Below are 20,500 nucleotides of genomic sequence, written 5' to 3'. Positions count from 1 at the left end.
CCTGCACAACTGAATTGAAGGGTGAGCATGTAACCTAAGCCGCTCATATAAGCCCTTCCTTGAGTTGTTCACTCATTCATTTTAATGTAGGGAACCTGAAGAAAGATGTTGTTTTACCCTCTGAGGGTAGTGGCAGCCTGTTTGCTAGGACATAAACCTGGAGTCTATTGTGTTCATGATCACTACCCTTAAGAGGAAAAAACATCTGAAGTAGGAGAGCTGTAGGCTAATGCACAGGCAGAAACTCTGACAAGAGAGAGGAGGAGGAGGGAAGCAGAAAGGAAAGAGCAAGAGACAGAGAAACAGGTTGAAGAGAAGGATGGTGGGTGAGCAGGACATGCACAAGGGCCAAAGAAACTTGGCAATGGTGATTTGAGCCCCTACCTAGCAGTCCACTGCTACTATCCCACTTACATGAGCCACTCAATCCCTTTTCTGTTTTAAGATAGTTTGAGTTGGTTTCTTTTTTTAAATATATTTTTATAGGGGGTCCCTGGGTGGCTCAGCGGTTTGGCGCCTGCCTTTGGCCCAGGACGTGATCCTGGAGTCCCAGGATAGAGTCCAGCATCGGGCTCCCGGCATGGAGCCTACTTCTCCCTCTGCCTGTATCTCTGCCTCTCTCTATGTCTATCATGAATGAATAAACCTTTAAAAAATAATAATAATAAATAAATATATTTTTATAGGGACGCCTGGGTGGCTCAGTGGTTGGGCACCTGCCTTGGGCTCAGGTCGTGATCCCAGGATCCGGGATCCGGGATCAAGTCCCGTATTGGGCTCCCTGCAAGGAGCCTCCTTCTCCCTCTGTCTATGTCTCTGCCTCTCTCTTAGCCTGTGTCTCTCATGAATAAATAAATAAATCTTAAAAATATATATATATTTATAATTTTTAGGTAATTGCTATACCCAATGTGGGGCTTGACCCCACAAACCCAAGAACCAGAGTTGCATGTTCCACAGACTAAACCATCCAGGCACCCCTTGAATTGGTTTTCTGACTTGCGACTCAAAAGAATACTAATAACTAAAACATTCTAGAAAAACTATGGGAAATAGGCATTATACTATGGCTATAGCAACCTGGGTCATAATGTCTATTCACATCAAGGTATTCTAAGATCCATAAAAAGACATTCAAAATGGGACACCTAGGTGACTCGGTTAGCTGAGTGTCCAAGGTATTTACCCAAAGGATACAAAAATAGGGCCAAGGGGCACATGCACTCCAATGTTTATAGCAGCAATGTCCAAAATAGCCAAAATATGGAGAGAGCCCAGATGTCCATCGACTGATGAATGGATAAAGAAGATATGGTGTATATACATGTGTACGTACACACACACACACACACACACACAGGAATATTACTCAGCCATCAAAAATAATGAAAATAATGAAATCTTACAATTTCATTTCTTATAATGAAAATAATGAATCTTACAATGACAACCAACTCAAACTATCTTAAAACAGAAAAGGGATTGAGTGGCTCATGTAAGTGGGATGGTTGGTACTAGATAGTATTACACTAAGTGAAATAAGTCAATCAGAGAAAGACAAATATCATAGGATTTCACTCATATGTAGAGTTTAAGAAACAAAACAAATGAACATTGGGGAAGGAAAGGAAAAATAAAATCAGATAAAAACAGAAAGGGAGGCAAACCATAAGAGACTTACCTATAGAGAACAAACAGAGGATTGCTGGAGGGGAGATGAGGGAGGATGGAGTAACTGAGTGATGGGCATTAAGGAGCGCATGTGATGTAATAAGCACTGAGTGTCTGTATGCAACTGATCAATCATTAAATTCTACCCCTGAAACCAATATTGCACTATATGTTAACCAACTTGAATTAAATAAAATTAATCAATTAATTAACTTAAAAAATTCTGACACTCTGGCTATACAGCAGACCAAAAAAAAGTCTCTAGCTGTGAGACCCAGAGAGTAGTAGTTGGTAAAGCTTAATTCAATTTGTGACCACAGGTGAGAACCACTGTGCTAGAACTCTCCCTTCAGCTGTGTGCCTTTCTGTTACTTTTCTCACATACAGATATAAAAGAATATTATCTCTGATGGCTTCAAAAAAGTGAAATCATCTTAGAATAAAGAAAATCTCTCTCTTCCTCAGATTTACTGAGAAAGCAGAAAGTTCTTGAGCTTAGGAGAATCAATAGCTATTTAATAAATGCCAGTTGATTACAGAGGTCCTAAAAAACTTAGAAGGTGACTATTAATTGGTTTAGAGAAGAAGAATAATGAAATTTAAGTGGGCTGCCAAACGTCTTTGCCAACTAAATAGGTTGATATTAAATGCAGAATCCTGTGTTTCCCTTGCACTTATTCAGGTTGAAAGTACAGGGATAGACAGTTTTAGAACCTCTTGGAAACAACAGATAGATGGATTAAAAGTCCACCCTTTGGGTTACTGCCTTCCAACTTGCCATTTATGCTTTTATTTGTAAGATCCAATATTCTCTTCTCTAAGAGATTTCAAGCCAACTTCCATTGATCATGGTCCACTTCAGCCTAATGAGTCAAAGTATTAATTTTTTTATAATAGACTTTAAGATTTAATTTATTTATTCATGAGAGACAGAGAGGCAGAGACATAGACAGAGGAAGAAGCCAGCTCCTCACAGGGAGCCCGATGTGTGGGACTTGATCCCCAGACCCGGGATCATGCCCTGAGCCAAAGTCAGATGGCCAACCGCTGAGCTACCAGGCGTCCCTAGACTTTATTTTTTAAAGCAATTTTAGGTTTACAGAAGAAGTGAGCAAAAAGAGTTCCCATATGCCCTCTCACCCACTTCAGTTTCCCCTACTAACTTCCTGTATTGAATAAGTACACTTGTTCTGATGTGAACTGTTGTTGACTGATGAGCCAACACTGATACACTAATACTAATGGAAGTCCATAGTAACTTTAGGGTTCACTCTTCATATTGTATAGAAAATATCAGTTTTTAATTGGCCTTCAGGGATCCCTGGGTGGCGCAGCGGTTTGGCGCCTGCCTTTGGCCCAGGGCACGATCCTGGAGACCCGGGATCGAATCCCACGTCGGACTCCCGGTATATGGAGCCTGCTTCTCCCTCTGCCTGTGTCTCAGCCTCTCTTTCTCACTCTCTCTCTCTGTGACTATCATAAGTAAATTTAAAAAAAATTTAATTGGCCTTCAGTGATCATGTATTCTGTGATACTGCATTATGTCATCTTTCTAGTAACAATCTATCCCCAATACTAAAAAGATTTCCTTGCAATTTTTCAATGTCCCCATGTTATCTTTACCCTGGGCAGGTAGGGGGAGCTAGAAAGCAAGATTTAAAGAGGAAAAACTAGCTTATTATTACCTCTTCATCAAGACTGACTTAGTGTAACATGAACTCTAGGGGAAGTTCTAACAAAGTGATACACATGGTGGGCAGGGGGGCATATGCTCTGTGAAGAAGTCTGAACAAGTGAAAAAGATACCAAGAGAATAAACAAAAGCAGTTGTTTCAACCTGACTAGCATCAAATGTAGTCAGGAAGGAATGGTATACATCAAAAGGGAAAAAAAAAAAAAAAGGGATTTCTTGGTATAATGGATTTCATTAGGATTTCTCTAGCCATTGAGAGAATGCAGCTGCTAAATGTATAGGGAGTACAGGACATAAATTTCCTAACTTTTTTTTTTTTTTTTTTTTTTAATTTTTATTTATTTTATGATAGTCACAGAGAGAGAGAGAGAGAGGCAGAGACACAGGCAGAGGGAGAAGCAGGCTCCATGCACCGGGAGCCTGACGTGGGATTCGATCCCGGGTCTCCAGGATCGCGCCCTGGGCCAAAGGCAGGCGCTAAACCACTGCGCCACCCAGGGATCCCTTTTTTTTTTTTTTTTTAAAGAAAAAGAAAATACAGAAGGATACAGAGGGTTCAAAGCCAGTTGTCAACATCTCTCTCACAGCACATCGCTGGACACTTCCAGAGCTCCCTGAATCTACAAGTTTTCCCCAAGCCCAAAAGTTGCCATCATATCACCTCCCAGGACTGCTGCTGCCTGAGTATGTGATACACATCAGCACTTAACGTATACAAAGGAAGAGCTCACACCGGTTAATCCGGCTATTCTTGTTCACCCATAGGGGCATTCTCATATCACAGCCAAGTCCACCCCTGAAATTGTCTAACACTTTTCAAATGCTCTTTTATTTCCAGCCAGCTACATATGGCCAATGAAACCGGCCTGACAGAGCCAAAGCAGGGTTGTCCCTCAGCCAGCTGGCAGCAGGTATGGCTACAATCTGTGGCAATGAAGACAGCACTTGAGTGAAGCGGGCACCTTCCCCAGACAGGACTCCTCGGAGCCAACTGAGAGCCTCCATCCCAGCACCAGATGCTCTTTACGGGCACCTGCCTGCCTGCAGCCAGAGCACCAGCCTCCAGGGGCAGTGCATTCAAAGCACTGTTATTCTTGCTTTAGTTATTTTAGTTCTTGCCTCTGTAGAGCATTTGATGGTTCTCCCTTATAAAGGGCCATGGGTTATCCCTTGAACTAGCACAATTTTTTAAAAAATTTTATTTATTAAGAGAAGAGAGAGAGAGAAAGAGAGAGCGTGCACATGTGCACAGCAGGGAGGAGGAGCAGGAGAAGCAGACTCTCGGCTGAGCAGCAGCCCAACATGGGGTGTGATCTCAGGACCCCGGGATCATGACCTGAGCCAAAGGCAGACGCTTAACCTACTGAGCCACCTAGGTGCCCCGGAACTAGCACAATTTAACACTGAAAAGTAAACACAAAACAAAAAAAAAAGGCACTTCAACTTGAATATTATCATACATACTCAGACTGATTTGAGATGGCAATAACTCAGTGGCTGTGAAGGACTCCTTTCTTTAGACAGAAACACAGACTCACTCACCCTCCCATCTTGCAGTCTCCAGTCCCACCTTTCCAGGCTCTCACATACTTCGGATTGGCCCACAGGGACACTGGCTTAAAGGTTCCACTTGAAAAATAAGGTCCCACTGGGCTCAGGATTACAAAGAGCAGGGCTTTGGTAGGCTTCTTGACTCCAAGAGAAGGCTGCGATAGAGAAAAGTACACACAACTGTTAATTTAAATGTAGACACCAGTCAAAGTCTAGAATAGATCTGTAACTGTCTCCCAGAGGGGCCGTCTAAAGCACAGGAGCTGTTACTTCTAAAGCTAAGTTACACAAAGCCAGATGGTCTTTTAAGAAAACACAAAGAATGGAGTGCTGAGGTTTCATTTTGCTTTGCCTTCTTAGTTATGATTTTAGGGGAAAGGCAAATTTGTCAAAATTTGTTGTTAGTAGGGCTTTGAGAGGAGAAATATATTTTTGACAACTAGCTATATAACACTTTGCAATGTTGCATTGATTGGGAATTGAGAAGGGAAAGAACGCAGACATGATTTTAGTCTTTGGAGAGGAAATGTAATATTTGCTTTTCCAACTTCCCCTTCTGTGTTCACAGATTACTAACCACTCTAAGACATGCCCGGGGCCTCCAGCAGGTGGTGGCGTAGAGGTGAGTGTGCCATTACCACACCTGGCTGTCACACAGAGCAGACAACAAGAGTGTGGCTTCACTAGAGGCAAAGATACCAGATGAGATAAATATCCCCCAAAAAGCCAGAGCGTAAAGGACTCAGGAACTTATATCATGATGACAAAGATAGAAAATGGTCTTTCCAGGGTACTTGGGTGGCTCAGTGTTTGAGCATTTGCCTTTGCATCAGGGTGTGATTCTGGGATGGAGTCCCACATCAGGCTCCGCACAAGAAACCTGCTTCTCCCTCTGCCTAGGTTTCTGCCTCTTTTTGTGTCGCTCATGAATAAAGAAAGAAAATCTTAAAAAAAAAAAAAAAAAAGGGAAAAGAAAATGGTCTTTCCCACAAACACTGGGAAATCATAAGCCAACAATGCAAAACTTGTTTTTGTCTCTTGCACAGAAAGAGTTACAAGTAAGTAGTCAGTTGCTTACTGAGGGGGAAAACTTAAAAGTCTGAAAGTTTTGAGGGCTATATATTATAAAGGCAAAAAAGGTCACTGGGCTATTCTATGCGATTCAAGACCATCAGGAATAAGAAAATAGGACTATTACAATGAGAGTCTCAGGATATAAAATGCTTATGTCCAGTCTTCACTAGAGTCCTTTCTGAGTAGATGGAGGTAAGAGTCAGTCATGGTAAGAATAAGAAGAGGAACGCCTGCGTGGCTTAGCGGTTAAGCCTCTGACTTCAGCTCAGGGCATGATCCTGGGGTCCCAGGAATGGAGTCCCACATCTGGCTCCCTGCATGGAGCCTGCTTCTCGCTCTGCCTGTGTCTCTACCCCTCTCTGTGTGTCTCTCATGGATAAATAAATAAAATCTTTAAAAAAAAAAAAAAAAAAAAAAAGAATAAGAAGAGACTCAACTCCAGTTGATTTTGTGGCTTTGTTTGATGAACTGGCTAAAAGTGAGTCTAGGAACATTTTTTTTCCCCTCAATTTCATTATATCTCCCCTCTACTACCCATTGGCCCAAGGTCCCTCACTCACTACTTATCCTCAGATCATCAAAAATCAGGTAGGTAAAATATTCATGGGCATAAAAAATGTGTTTGTATATGTGCACATTGATACCATCTGAAAGGCATGCAACTCTCAGAAAATGGGAAGATGATTCCATTTGCATTCCATGGGGCCATGAGACCAAGAAAGGCTTGGACAGCCAGAGTCAGCAAGCAACGACGGGTTTTGGTTTTTTACTTGTTAGGTTTGTTCTTAGTTAGGGTTGGACAGGACTTCCCTACCAGTAAAGAATGAAAAGTCTTAAAGCTTCATTTGCCTATTTTTGATTTTATTGTTTGGGAAAGAGAACATTAGAAAAATACATTCCTGTCTTTCTTCCCAGCTTTGATAAAAATTGACCAACTTATCTCCACACTTTTATGTGCCTATCAGTTAAGTAAATACAACGATACTTTCATATCAGAGGAGCTTTGAAGCATAACACTTAAAAAGAAAATGTTTATGGACTCTTATGAGGAGTAATAAAGAGAAGCTTCCCAAGATAACTTAGAAATACAATCTGCAGGACAAAGCCTCAGTAATTTATCTAGCTTCTAAGTTTCTGAGTAAAATTGCTTATTTGTGGACAAACTCATAAGTATCTAATTCGATACCACACAAATGTCTGGATTTTTATGCACTCTGAACTCATGTATTTTTCACAACCTGCATTATACTAAAAGCAAGAACTCGTCATCATGGAAATTTTGTTGTGGGATAAATTTCCTCTTACTCATTTCCTTCCCCAACTTTAATTGACAGGTAAACTGGCATTTATTCCACTAGGTGGTGGTATAGAGAGCGCAGATGGAAAACTGAATAATCTTTGCATTATATCTCTGGGGGGGGGGGGCCGGGGGGCGCGGGGGCGGGGGGAGCAAACTCTTATGTAACACTTTTATTCTTAGCAAGCAGGTAAATAATAGACGAGAATTTTTCAATGCAAAGAAAAAACATGTTTATGTGTACTAACACTTTATTTTCCGAAATTTAAGCAAAGCTAACTCACAGTTTGTCTGTGTTTTTCAAGTAGTTCAAGGACTATTGTGGATCATAGCTTGGTCACCTTCATCTTTAAATGATTACTTATATCGATCATCTTCTCATGAAAAGAATGCTGTGACTTTTCTGCAAATTGTCACATTGCTTCAAGAGTGAAAATATATAAAAGGCAACTGCATCAGGAAGGGAGCTTGGGCATTGGGTCTGTTTCTAGCCTCAGGAACCATTATCTGTTTTGTCTTAATTCTCCTTTCTATCCTGGAAAGCAATTTAAATTCCGTGCTACTGCTACAATTAAGAGTAATTTCTGGGATCCCTGGGTGGCGCAGCGGTTTAGCGCCTGCCTTTGGCCCAGGGCGTGATCCTGGAGACCCGGGATCGAATCCCACATCGGGATCCCGGTGCATGGAGCCTGCTTCTCCCTCTGCCTGTGTCTCTGCCTCTCTCTCTCTCTCTCTCTCTGTGTGACTATCATAAATAAATAAAAATTTAAAAAAAAGAGTAATTTCTTCTACAATATTAATTACATGGCAGGAAACATACTGCTATGATGACACAGGCTTCTGTTCTACATAAAGAGAAAATATGAACATCTGATAAGTTGTGTAAATCAGTTACAACAAGTCTCATTTTCTTATGAACATTTTTTTATTCCTTTTTCTAGTTTCCTGGGTTATTTCAATATAAAAGGAATTGAAGAGGGTTTTAAAAAAACAACCATGGAAAACAAGGAATATAAAATCTCACAGATGCAAAGTATACAACTTCTTAAGAGAGCACATTGACTTAACTTGAAATTCTGATGTGTACAAAAAGATACTAATCTTACTTATATTGTACCTCACAAATACATATATAAAGGTATTAAGTACATGTATATTTTGCACAAAATAACAAGACAGTTGGGTGCGATGGAAAATAAAGTGATGTGGTCCAGTGAAAATCACTTCTGAGTCAGTCAGAAAATTAATGTATAAAAAGGCAGAATTTTAGAGATTATATGAAAGATCACACAAAGTGTTCCAGGAGCTGAGAAAGGTACTATTAGTCCTTGTTGTGGCATGGGAAGCAGAGAAGCACAGTGGTGGTGTGGAGGCCTGAGAAAAATTCTGTTTAATTAAGCAAGACAAATATGGGACAGAAGAAATAAGATAATTGGGAATGACAGGAACGTTTTTCAGAAAGAGTGACATGACTTTTTTTATTATTTCAAAAAGAGGAGAGGAGAAAACAAAGAATACTGTACTGAGAGATGCCATATATGGAGAGGGCCAGGGGTCCATGCAAGGCCTTGAGTGTGTGAGCCACAAAAGGCAGGAATAATAAATTCATGCAATTTTTGTAGGAAAAACTAGTTGGTTTGGTGAAATATTTAAAAACCCTCAATAATTATAGTTTTTGACTTTGAAGACCTTTCACAGTTGTTATATTACCAAATCCAACAAGCCAGGAAGCTAAGGGTTATCATTCCTATTTTTACGTTGAAGAAACTGAAGCTCCAAACAAATGATTTGTCCAAAGTTTCAGTTATTGAGCTCTAGATCTTCTCTTAATCCAGGCCTTTTTTAATATCAAAGTTTCAAACAGTAAGAGAAGTACCCAACATTTCTTACTCTGGAAAGAGTTCAAGCTGGGGCATCACTTCCTTCTACCACAGCCTTAAGCACAGCCTTCACACTCTACGTACCCCAAGCTCAAACCTCATCATTTTCCTGCCTCTTCATCTTTTCCTGAACTACTCCCCCTGCCTGAAACACTATCCTTGTCCCCTGTTATGGACTGAAATGTGTCTACCCACAGCATTTACATGCTGAAGCCTCAACCCCTCATGTGACTACATTTGTAGCTAAAGTTTTTAAGGAGGTCATTAAGGTCAAATGAGGTCAAAAGGGTGAGGCCCTAATCCAACAGGACTGGTGTCCTTATAAGAGGAAGAGACATCAGAGCAAGAGCTCTGAACTTGCTCTCCAATTCAGTCTCTCCACACACAGAGAAGGCTCTTTGAGGACACAGCAAGGTGGACATCTACAGGGAAACCTTGCCAGAAACTAATCCTGCTGGCACTTTGATCTTGGGCTTCCAGCCTCCAGCATTGTGAGAAAATAAATGCTAGTGTTTAGGACATTCAATCTGTGGTATTCTGTTATGGCAGCCAGAGCTAAGACCCCCCACCCCCTTCTAAGTAATATACTTCAATCTCGATTTAAATGTCATTCCAGAAAATGAGCCCTCTTCACAAAGTTCGGTGCTTGTGTTATAGGCTATTACAGCATCCTGCACTTCTGTGCATTTAGATAAGATGTCTATCACGCTTTCTTAACAAATATTTAATTCTTTACCTCTTGCTAATCTCTACACTCCATGAAGTGCAAGGCCATCTTTGTCCCCTACACAGAACATTGTGTGTTGGTTATACCAGGTTTGCTATATATTTGTTGAATGACTCTTCATCTTAGTAAGAAGTTGTTTATAGAAAGGAGCTGTGAAAACAACCTAGATGACTTATTTGCCATATTTGAGCTACTTTGATTTAAAAAAAAAAAAAATGATGTTAATCCTATATCACACTGACACTACAGAGAAAATGTTCCTTTGTCCCCTGCCTTATTTTCTTCAGTGCTGACCTCTAAGCTAACAGAAATCATATGGAGACATTCAAAGAATATCATGAGAGAAGCTAATGTCCAGAATTTTCTGAGGCTGGAAAATGGGTAGGGGATCGCAGGCCTTTCAAAGAGAAAGACAGTATATATTTAACACTTGACAAAAGAAAGGCTAGTACTCTTTTTTAGCTTTTAATAAGAATGACCATAAAATTTAGAAAACACATAGTTAAAAGAAAACTAAAGATAAGGAGAAAAGAACACCTACCTGTCTTGTCTAAGGTTATATAAATGCAGTGATAGTAACTGCTTACAGCATCGATGCAAGAATTAAGTTAAACTGTGGAAAGCACCCAGTACCTCTTTTTCAAGCATTCAACAAATAGCAATTATTATTGTTTTTATAAATACTCACTTATAATAGTAACAGTGGTAAATAAATTTAGTATGAAACAACATGCAAAACACGAAGGTGACATTAGGAGGACTATAGATGGGACCATGGAACTTACATTCAACACTCAATGTTGAAATTGTGGGAAATGAGAGAGCTTGGGAAAAAGACAAGATTATTATATCAATACCCTGGGAAATACAGCTTGGTATATCTGAAATCAACCCTAAATAGAAATTTTAGCATGGATTATTAAACAAGTGGTTAAAAAAACTTGATAGGGAAGTACCCAGAAGAGCCAGAATGAGTCACTCTTAGAAAAAGCATGCTTCATTTCCCTTTCTGAAATGACTAGATCAAGGGTCAGCAAACTTTAGCCTGCTTCCTGTTTTTTTTTTTTTTTTAAGTCTTATTGGAATACGTGCATTCATGCATTTATGTGTTGCCTATTGAGGTTTTTGTGCTACAAAGCAGAGATGAGTAGCTGCCTGGCTTCACAGGAAAAGTTTGCTGACCCGTTCTCTAAAGGATAGGAAAATGCTCCTGTAGCATTTTCCTTATATCAAGAATGGTCTCAAAACCAAGATCTCCTCACTGACCTAGCCTCAGGACTCAGATTTGACTTTGTGATTCCAGCTAGTTTTGTTCAATTGACTGGGCCAAGCACAAAATGGGCCTGGAATAGAGAGACAACTTAGACCAACAGAGGGAGCTGACAACTGCAATGAAGATGCTCCTCAAATAGGCAGGTCCCAACCCAGCTGACCAAGTTGAGATCCTGAGTGGACTGATGCAAGGGAGAGGAGGTTCCACTCAAGGAAGCCCTAAGAACTAACTGTTTGAAACAGATGCACTCTACTTCTGTCAACTTCATCTAGTCACACATTACTGCCTGCCTATATAGTCACCCTCAGAAGTAGAACCATGTCAGAAGTAGAGCTTGGGAAATCTTTTAAATATTTTATTAATTTTCCCTTTCCTCTGGATCATTTCACCAGCTTAGAAATATGCCATAGTATCTCCCATCTAAAACAAACACATTCCCTTTACCACATGTCCCACTCCAGAACAACCATTTTACCAAGAACCTTCACGTTGCCAAATCTAATGGTCAGTTCTTGGGCCTCACCTCTCTGGTCCTGTGGGCAGGATATGCCACAACTGATCACTGCTTCCACATCCTTTATTTGGCATCTGATACACCAAGCCCTCTTTATTTTTCTTTCTACCTTATAGGTTGCTACTTCTCAGACTTCTTAGCTGATTCCTTTTGATCTCCCTTCTTTCTAAATGCTGGCCTGCCCCAGGGCTTAGTCCTCACCTTCTTTTCATCAGTACCTAGAATTCTTCACTTCATAACTTCGCTCAGACCTTTGACTCTAAAGGTATTATATGTTAAACACTAGAATGTGTTAAATTCCAAACCCTCCTCTGAATTCCAGACTTGTAGATCTAGAATTTAATCTAGAATTTATCAACTTAAGCTGATAACTCAAGCTTAAGTTACCATGCCCAAAACTGAACTCTAGCTTCTACCCATTACTGCTCCAACAAATATGCAAGAAAAACCTTTTCCCTCACTCTTCCCCATCCAACAAATGGTCACTTATCCAGGTGCTCTGGCCCTGGAAAGGAAAACTTGACCTTTCTCCTTTCATATTCAGATCCAAACTGTCAGAAAATTTTGTGAGTTGCAATAAGTATCTTTGAATATACATCTTCATGTGAACTAGGGGGAATACGTCTACAACATGAATTCCTTGAAGAAAGTCTGCATTTTCAAGATTCCCAAATGTAACTGTCTCATTTTATTCAATTTACTAATTATTCTTATGTTTGTTATATAAACATAATGGTTGCATAAATTCTGCAACCTTATTTCATTAATTCTAAGATGTCTGTTTTTTCTCACATTTAACATGTCTGAAATCCAGACTTAGCATTTTTACAATTACTATTGGCTAAGTAGTCCTCACGGCAGAGCTGGCATCACCAGACTCGGAATTAGCTGTTCATACTGATAGTACTTCCAATGGCTTATGGCCATTGGTGATGCCATACATGTTGAGTTTGCCATTTAAAATCTCTTTAAAAAGTTACAGTAAGATTTGGCACTGAAAAGAAAAATTACTGCATAGAAAGGTGCAAAAACAGGAGCAGGACATGTATTTGGTATTAGTCAAATAATGTTTGTAGTAACCTTGAACAAATGCAACTGAATATTTTCCTGCAAAGCATCAACCAGTCTTCTCATGAGACCTCTGGCAGAAGAAATCCATATGAATATAAAGCTGTGTTCACTTTTATTAAGATACATGCAAAGCTAAAAATGCCTAACACAAGCTGAGCAGTATAAATGATGGCAGGAAGAATTGCAGATGTCCTCTGAAAACACCCATTAAAAAAAAAAAAAAAGCTAGTATGAGTAATTCATCAATCAGGATTGTTAGGAAAGTAATACATCATAGTTTGGCGATGCTTTTCCATTTTGGTGCATAAAACAATTTGTTACTTATAATTTATGGTACCCTATATTCAACTAAGTGGTAAATATGTATGAATGAGTACCTTACAGCTAAGAAAATGGGTACAATCGAGGTAGATCTGTATGCACTGATGTGGAAGGATCTTTAAGACAAATTCGAATGCAAATTAGTAATACAAAAAAATTGTTCACAGTATGGCTGCCATTTGTGTAAAAAAAAAAAAAAAAAAAAAAAGAAGACAAACACAAATGTAGAGAGAAAGAGAGAAAAGGTACATTTGGGGAGCCAAAAACAGGCTTCATCTATGGAAACTTAACATATCAACAGCTGGCACTATAAATCAGGGAAGAAAGGCTAGTCCACTCAATAAATAGTAATAATGTGGTATCCATATGGAGAAAAGGAAAACTGAATCCTTCATACAAAGTTTGCTTCCAAATGGATTTATTTTTTTTTAAGATTTTATTTATTTATTCATGAAAGACACACAGAGAGAGAAGCAGAGACATAGGCAGAGGGAGAAGCAGGCCCCTCAGGGGGAGCCCAACACGGGACTCAATCCCCAGATTCTGGGTTCATGATCTGAGCCAAAGGTAGACGCTCAACCACTGAGCCACCCAGGCATTCCCAAATGAATTTCACTTAAATGACAAAGCAAAACTCCAAAACAGAAGTATAACCTCAGAGTAAGGAAGAATTTCTTTAAAACACATAAAACCCACAAAATATATAGAAAAAAATAAATTCAGTTACATTAAAAATAAATACTTCTTTTTTGTTAAAGATTTATTATTTTGGAAAGAGGGGAGGGGGTAAAGGCAGAGACAGAACTTCAAACAGACTCTGTACTGAGCATGGAACCCGCTGTGGTACTTGATCCCATGACCCTGAGATCATGACCTGAGCAGAAACCAATAGCTGGATGTTCAAGTGACTGAGCCACCCAGGTGCCCCAATACTGCCATTCTCTAAAAGATACCAGTAAGACTGAAAAAGACTAGACACAAAAGCAAGCCACAGACTGGAACACTATTTGCAATACGTTTATCTGACAAAGGATGTGTCACAGAATGGAAAGTTACTTTGTGAAATGTATCTCTGACAAAAGATTTATATCTAGAATATAAAAAGAAAAAAATTAAAAAGACAAATCATTTTTTAATGGCAAAAGACTTGCAAAAATACTTCCTAAAAGGATTTTCTTTTCTTTTCTTTTCTTTTTTTTTTAAGATTTTATTTATTTATGAGAAACACAGAAAGAGAGGCAGAGACACAGGCAGAGGGAGGAGAAGCAGGCTCCATGCAAAGGAGCCCAATGCGGAACTCGATCCCAGGAATCCGGGATCACACCCTGAGCCAAAGGCAGATGCTCAAACCTCTGAGCCACCCAGGCTACCCAAAAAGGATTTTTAATAGGCAACAAACATATGAAAAGGTGCTCAACATAATTTGTCCTCAGGGAAATAAAAATTAAAACAATAAGACTACATATATTCGAATGGGTAAAATTAACAAGATATTACCAGTGTTAGCAAGGATATGAAGCAAATAGAATTTTCATACATTGCTGATGGAAGAATAAACTAGTATAAGCATTTTAGAATCTGTTTTGCAGTATCTAAAGCAAAACACACATATATCCTTCTATTCAATTTAACTCCTAAGTACCAAAGAGAAGTACATATGTCCATCAGAAGACATGTGCACAGATTTATAATAGCCAAAACTCAAATATATCGATTGTCCATCCATAATAAAATCATCCCATATTTGGGGGTAGGAGATAAAAGGAAGAGAGAATAAAGAATGAACTATGGAATACTACTCCCAGTTGATTCTGGGGAGAGAAGAGGAATCAAGAAAGAAATATTTCAGAAAGGGTAATATTTCAAAAATATTTTAATGGCATTAGTCATTTTCTAATCCCAACTGTATTAGTCATATTCTAATGTTAACTGAGTGTTGGTTGCACAGACTTTTGTATTTATTATTTTCTTTAAATTCTGTGTGTATATGTGAATGTGTGTGTAAAAATCTTTGAGTCTGGGAACCTGAGCAAAGAACTATTGCCAGTTTCGTAAAAGAAGGATAATATTTAATGTACAAACACAAGTACGCACGTAAAAGTATGAATATATACCTCTGGAAGGATGTAAGAAAAGCTGGCAACAGGAATTGTTTGGAAGGAGGCCAATTGTGGAACTCTGGATGAGAATGAGAGTGGAGAGGAAGCTTTCCAACTCAAATATCTTTGGTAATATTTGAGCTTGTTACCAGATAGTTTTCCCTCCCCTAAATCGCTCCTCTAAAATCCCAGAAAACTACTCTTGTGCACTGTTAGTAGGAATGTAAATTAGTGCAGCCACTATGGAAAACAAGTATGGAGACTCTCGGACAAATTAAAAATACAACTACCATATGATCCAGCAATTCCACTTCTGGGTACTTATCCAAAGAAAACAAAAACACGAACTCAAAAAGATATCTGCAACCCTATGCTTAATGCACATTATTTACAATAGCCAAGACACAGAAACAACCTAAATGTCCACTGATGGATGAATGAATAAAGAAAATGTAGTATACACATACAATGGCATACTACTTGGTCATGAAAAAAGAAGGAATCCAGCCTTGCAACATGGATAGACCTTGAGGGTATTATGCTAAGTGAAATAATTCAGACTGAGAAAGACAAACACTGAATGATCTCACTTCTATTTAGAATCTAAAACAAAAATGAAAACACACACAAAACAAGCTCATTTATACATTTATACAGAGAACAGATTGGTGGTTGCCAGAGGCAGGTGGTAAGGGATGGGAGAAATAGGTGAAGGGGATCAAAATGTACAAACATCTAGGTACAAAATAAGTCCTGGGGAGGTAACATACAGCATGTTGACTATAGATAATAATACCATATTGTACATTTGAAAGTTGCTAAGAAGAGTAAATCTTTTAAGTTGTCATAAAAAAAAATTTTTGTAACTACATATGTAACTAGACTTATTGTGGTGGTCAATTTGCAATATATGCAAGTATTAGATTATTATGTTCTATACCTGACAGTTATACCTGAATTTTAAAAAATTTGTAATAAAAATAAAATCCCAGAAATAGACTGACAAGTTTGCATGTGAAAACTGATATTCCTAAACTTGGAAGTATTATAACTGAACATAAGATGTTGGTGTGTGTTCTATAACATGTGTATGTATTGAATGATAGTGTTTATGTAATACAAAATATATATTATAATATCTGGAGTGGTTGGATCAAATACAATGGATAGCAGGAAAGCTGTTAGAGAAGGAAAGGAAATCGACACAAAGGTGGACCAATATTAGACAAGATGGGAAAGATCTTAGGAGTCTGGTCTACTACCTTTCCACACTGACCGCTGTTACTGAGCCACACTCCACATCTCTGCAGCATGGACCTCCCTCTGTCAGGATTGTCAGTACACATTCATTTTGTGGGTTTCTCTTATGAAAAGGGACTACTGCACCAGACACTGAGTTCCCTGAGAGCAGAAATGGGGCTTTTGCACAGCACTGTGTCCCTAGACTCCGCCCCACAGGCTAAGAGTACAGGGGTTCTTATTGCATTTCTTTGGGGCTGTTTCCTCATTTCAAAAATGGTATTAGCAGCTCCTACTCACACACACCATGCCTGATATTTAGGAGAGCTTCATAATGCTAAGGGCTGGCAACAGCATCAGACAAGCGACTATATTTCATCAAAAAGAACCAGGACTTCCCTGAAAAGCAGAACTTTCCTGGATTGTGAAAGTAAGACAGGCCAAGCACATCTTGCTGGGAAACACTAACTCTTTCAAGAATTCTCTGAGTTGTATATCGTCAATGCTCCCTGCAGTATTATATAAGGTAGCAGGGAAATGGAATCCCAGGAAGGGAACTGGGGCGAGTGTGGCAGGTGTCCAGCTTGGAGAACTTTCCAGCAGTCAGATGTTATGGACTGGATATACATATAGTAACCTACACAGAAATGAAAAACAATGTGCCTTGGGGACACATTAGGATATGTAAGAATTATAGAACAAAACCATCTGTAGAAATTAAAATGCCAGGCATATAATAAGAGATACACTTAAAAACACAAACTGAAAGAATATTCATTTAATACATGAGATGATTTCCAGGGAGGGGAGGAGGAGATGAGAACAGAGTAGGGAATGAAGATGGAAGGGAATAAGGAAACATAGAGCAGAACATCAGCGCCCATGATGGGAAGTGCTGTGAACTGAGAGGTAGTAACCAGCTGCACCACAACTCCAAGAGTAAAACTGAAGACAACAACAATCATCCTGTATGATAAGGATGAAACGGACAAGAACAGCCTCGAGAGGCTGCCCATTGGCAGCAGTGGATGGTAGCTGATAATAACAAGCTGATTATCACAGGCTACCATCAATGCAAATAAGCTGGATCTCTAAAAACAAATTCAAGGTCTGAAGATACTTAGATGGGGCTGAAAACAACTGAAACATGTTAACAGGGTTATACAAATGAGAGTTTAATGTTGTTTATAAGCAGCCAAATGAATGAAGGAATCTGTATCTATATAGATCTATATCTATCTCAAATAGGATTGCAAAAGAATACATTAAAAGTGTGAGCAAGGGGCACCTAGATGGCTCAGTTGGTTAAACGTCTGCCTCTGGCTCAGGTCATGATCCTGGGGTTCTAGGATTGAGCTTTGTGTCTGGGTCCCTGCTTGCCAGGGAGCCTGCTTCTCTCTCCCTCTGCCAGCCGCTCCCCCTGCTTGTGCTCACTCTTTCTCTGTCAAATAAATAAAATCTTTTTAATAAGTAAATAAAGTGTGGACAAAACAAGTTATATGATCACAAATTGCTGCTATACCTAGTTTTCAAATCTGTTCAGATTCTTTCATTTATAGAGGCTAATTGTGGAGAGAAAAGAAGATATAAGATGTATGAGCATAAATAAAGACAGTGAATAAAGGGAATTCTTTTCATGGGAACTGTTATTATTATACGTTACATTATATGTGTAATATAAAGATTTTACAAGGTGATAAAAGGAAAAGAAAGACATGTCTATGAAATTTATGTCCTTAAGCTCCCTCTGCAGTGAACCAGAAACCAAGGAGTGGACCATTTGGCAGCAGGAGTTTTATAAATGCGAGCTCTAATGAAAACGTCATCCTGAAAGATTTCCAGAAGTTGTGAATGGGGAAACTGTTTATGTGAAGTGATTGAAAATGTTCTGCACTGTTAAGATTGTATTCTGTGCATCTGAGGTTGGAATTAACCAAAAGCAGACTGCTTCTCTAGTTGAGCTCAACTCCAGAAGTTTATTTGGGGCGGTCTGAATGTAGAAGCCTGAGTTAACTGAATAGGACAGATTTATCACCTTCCACATAAGCCAAGGTTAGTTTGTCTAGGAATACAGAAAAAGTCAAATCTGCTGGTAGCTTGCGGATCTGTGGCAGTCAGCCAGGGACGTATCAAAGGGGCAGGGTGGGCTGACTTGGAGACCATCAGATGCAACCTTTCTCCGTGACACTGATTCTCAGCCCTGCTATTATTCAGTGTTTTAATTATCTCCAGTGGGATGAGAAGACCCTGAGCAAAACTGGAAGAGTGAAAGGCCGAGAGCCATGATCACACAAGAGGATTTCAGAGTCTCTGTGGTTGTGCTTATTTTGCTATAGACTATGGTCAAAGCACCTGTACACTTACTAGAATCACTGAGGAAATAAAGCCTGTGTCTGTTTGTATGTCTATATAATTGTACTTGCTTGGAGTTACTAAATAGAATGAAGTTGCATAAAACATGTTAAAATCAGCAAAACCCAGCTTCCAAAGATATAAGGTTGTTCGGTACCCAGTATTGAGCCTGACAGCCATATAATTTTAGCTTCTTGTCTGATAAAGTGAAAATTTAGAGACTGTTCATGTAAATGTTCTTTATTTAAATATTAGGCTTTCAGATTTTATCTTAATCTCCAGTAGACACAACCAGCAGTAGCCTGAAGCACTCTAGCTTTCAGTTTCTCTTTGTTTCTACCTACCTATAAATATTTCAGAAGATATTAAAGGGATGCTAAAATTCCTTTTTAAAGAGAAATCCTTTGGTAATGTGAATGATTTTATCCTCTAATTTAAAATTTATTACAAGAGGTTTATGTGCTGTTTAGTATTTTAATAATATGACCTTATAGAAAAAAATTGTTTTTTAAATTTCTACCCACTGGCAGCCTGGTATTTTTTATTGGCAATCTCTACCCACTGGTTACATATTAATAGGCTAATTATAAGTGTTCCAATAAAATACTATTGTGTTTATTATAATCCTAAATCTAAAAGGATTTTAGTAATGGATCCAATCATTATCAAAGAAGCCTGAAAGACATGAAGAATTGCACAAAAATATTCATACAGAGGTATACCTATGTAAATCTGTAAAAATGTAAGGTCAGTTAATTATAAAACATGTCAAGAAACAGAACTCAGTGCACCTGGGTAGCTCAGTGAGTTAAGTGTCTGCCTTCAGCTCAGATTATGATCCCAGGGTCCTGTGATTGAGCCCCATGTCTGGCTCCCTGCTCAGTGGAGAGCCTACTTCTCCCTTGCTCTCTGCTGCTTCCCCTGTTTATTCTCTCTCTGTCAAATAAATAAATCTTAAAAAAAAAAAAAAAAGAACACTTTGCAAATACAATGAAACTCAAAAGTTGGCATTAGAACCACTCTGTTACATGGCAGCTACCAAATTGTACTGGGCATGAGAAGGAATAATTATTAGACTATTATATCATGGCCCCTGAAAGTGAAAACAAAACCCTACCCCTGGGATGAAGCTGAGCTTTCAGAGAAAGAGATATCTCTACCTGGTACCAGTTTGCAATCCCTGGAACAAATAAAGCAGTAAAAACTGCTAGACGTATAGTTAATTCTCTCACAAGGCTTGAGATGGTGATACTCTTGAAAGTAGTTAAGAAATCCCTGGAGAGTTTGTTTTAATGCAGAGTCTCTGATCCTGGCTCCATAAATTTAGATTATTTGGATCTGAGCTGGAGCTCAGTACAAATACACTTGTTGTAGAATACTGAATATTCTATACACACAGGGGAATACCACACCCAGGAATAGAGATTGAGAACATGAGCTCAAGGAGGGGGTAATATCACTTAGTAAATTACCCCAACATATATGTGCTCATTCAGAGAAATCAAAAATACTTCTTGGATCAAAGATCCACTTAATCAGTTAATCTAACCATGAAAAGAACATGAGAGAAAAATGTGGATGTTAGCCAGCAGCAGATAAGACCAAAATATCAGGTAACTGATACAGAGGTGAGCTTTTATTCTGTGAAGCCAGTGACAATACAGAGCCATCAAGAAACTCAAGTAACCTAAAAATGCTGGGAAAAGGGTACCTGGGTGCTCAGTCTGTTAAGCACCTG

The 20,500-nt window shown here is 38.9% G+C and overlaps 1 protein-coding gene across 3 annotated transcripts in view; it reads right to left on the bottom strand.

The window, feature by feature from the left end:
- Window positions 1-20,500, bottom strand: part of BCAT1 (branched chain amino acid transaminase 1) — a 101,208-nt gene that overhangs the window by 19,140 nt on the left and 61,568 nt on the right. For all 3 annotated transcript variants that reach the window (XM_077870721.1, XM_077870720.1, XM_077870722.1), the window contains exon 6: window positions 4,907-5,070. In XM_077870721.1, the coding sequence (XP_077726847.1) occupies window positions 4,907-5,070 (164 nt within the window). The remainder of the gene's footprint in view (window positions 1-4,906; window positions 5,071-20,500) is intronic.

The sequence above is a fragment of the Canis aureus genome, chromosome 25 (genome assembly GCF_053574225.1).
Source record: "Canis aureus isolate CA01 chromosome 25, VMU_Caureus_v.1.0, whole genome shotgun sequence".
NCBI lineage: Eukaryota > Metazoa > Chordata > Mammalia > Carnivora > Canidae > Canis > Canis aureus.
Note: the sequence above shows the minus strand (reverse complement) of the source record. Positions and strands in the feature narration are given on the sequence as shown.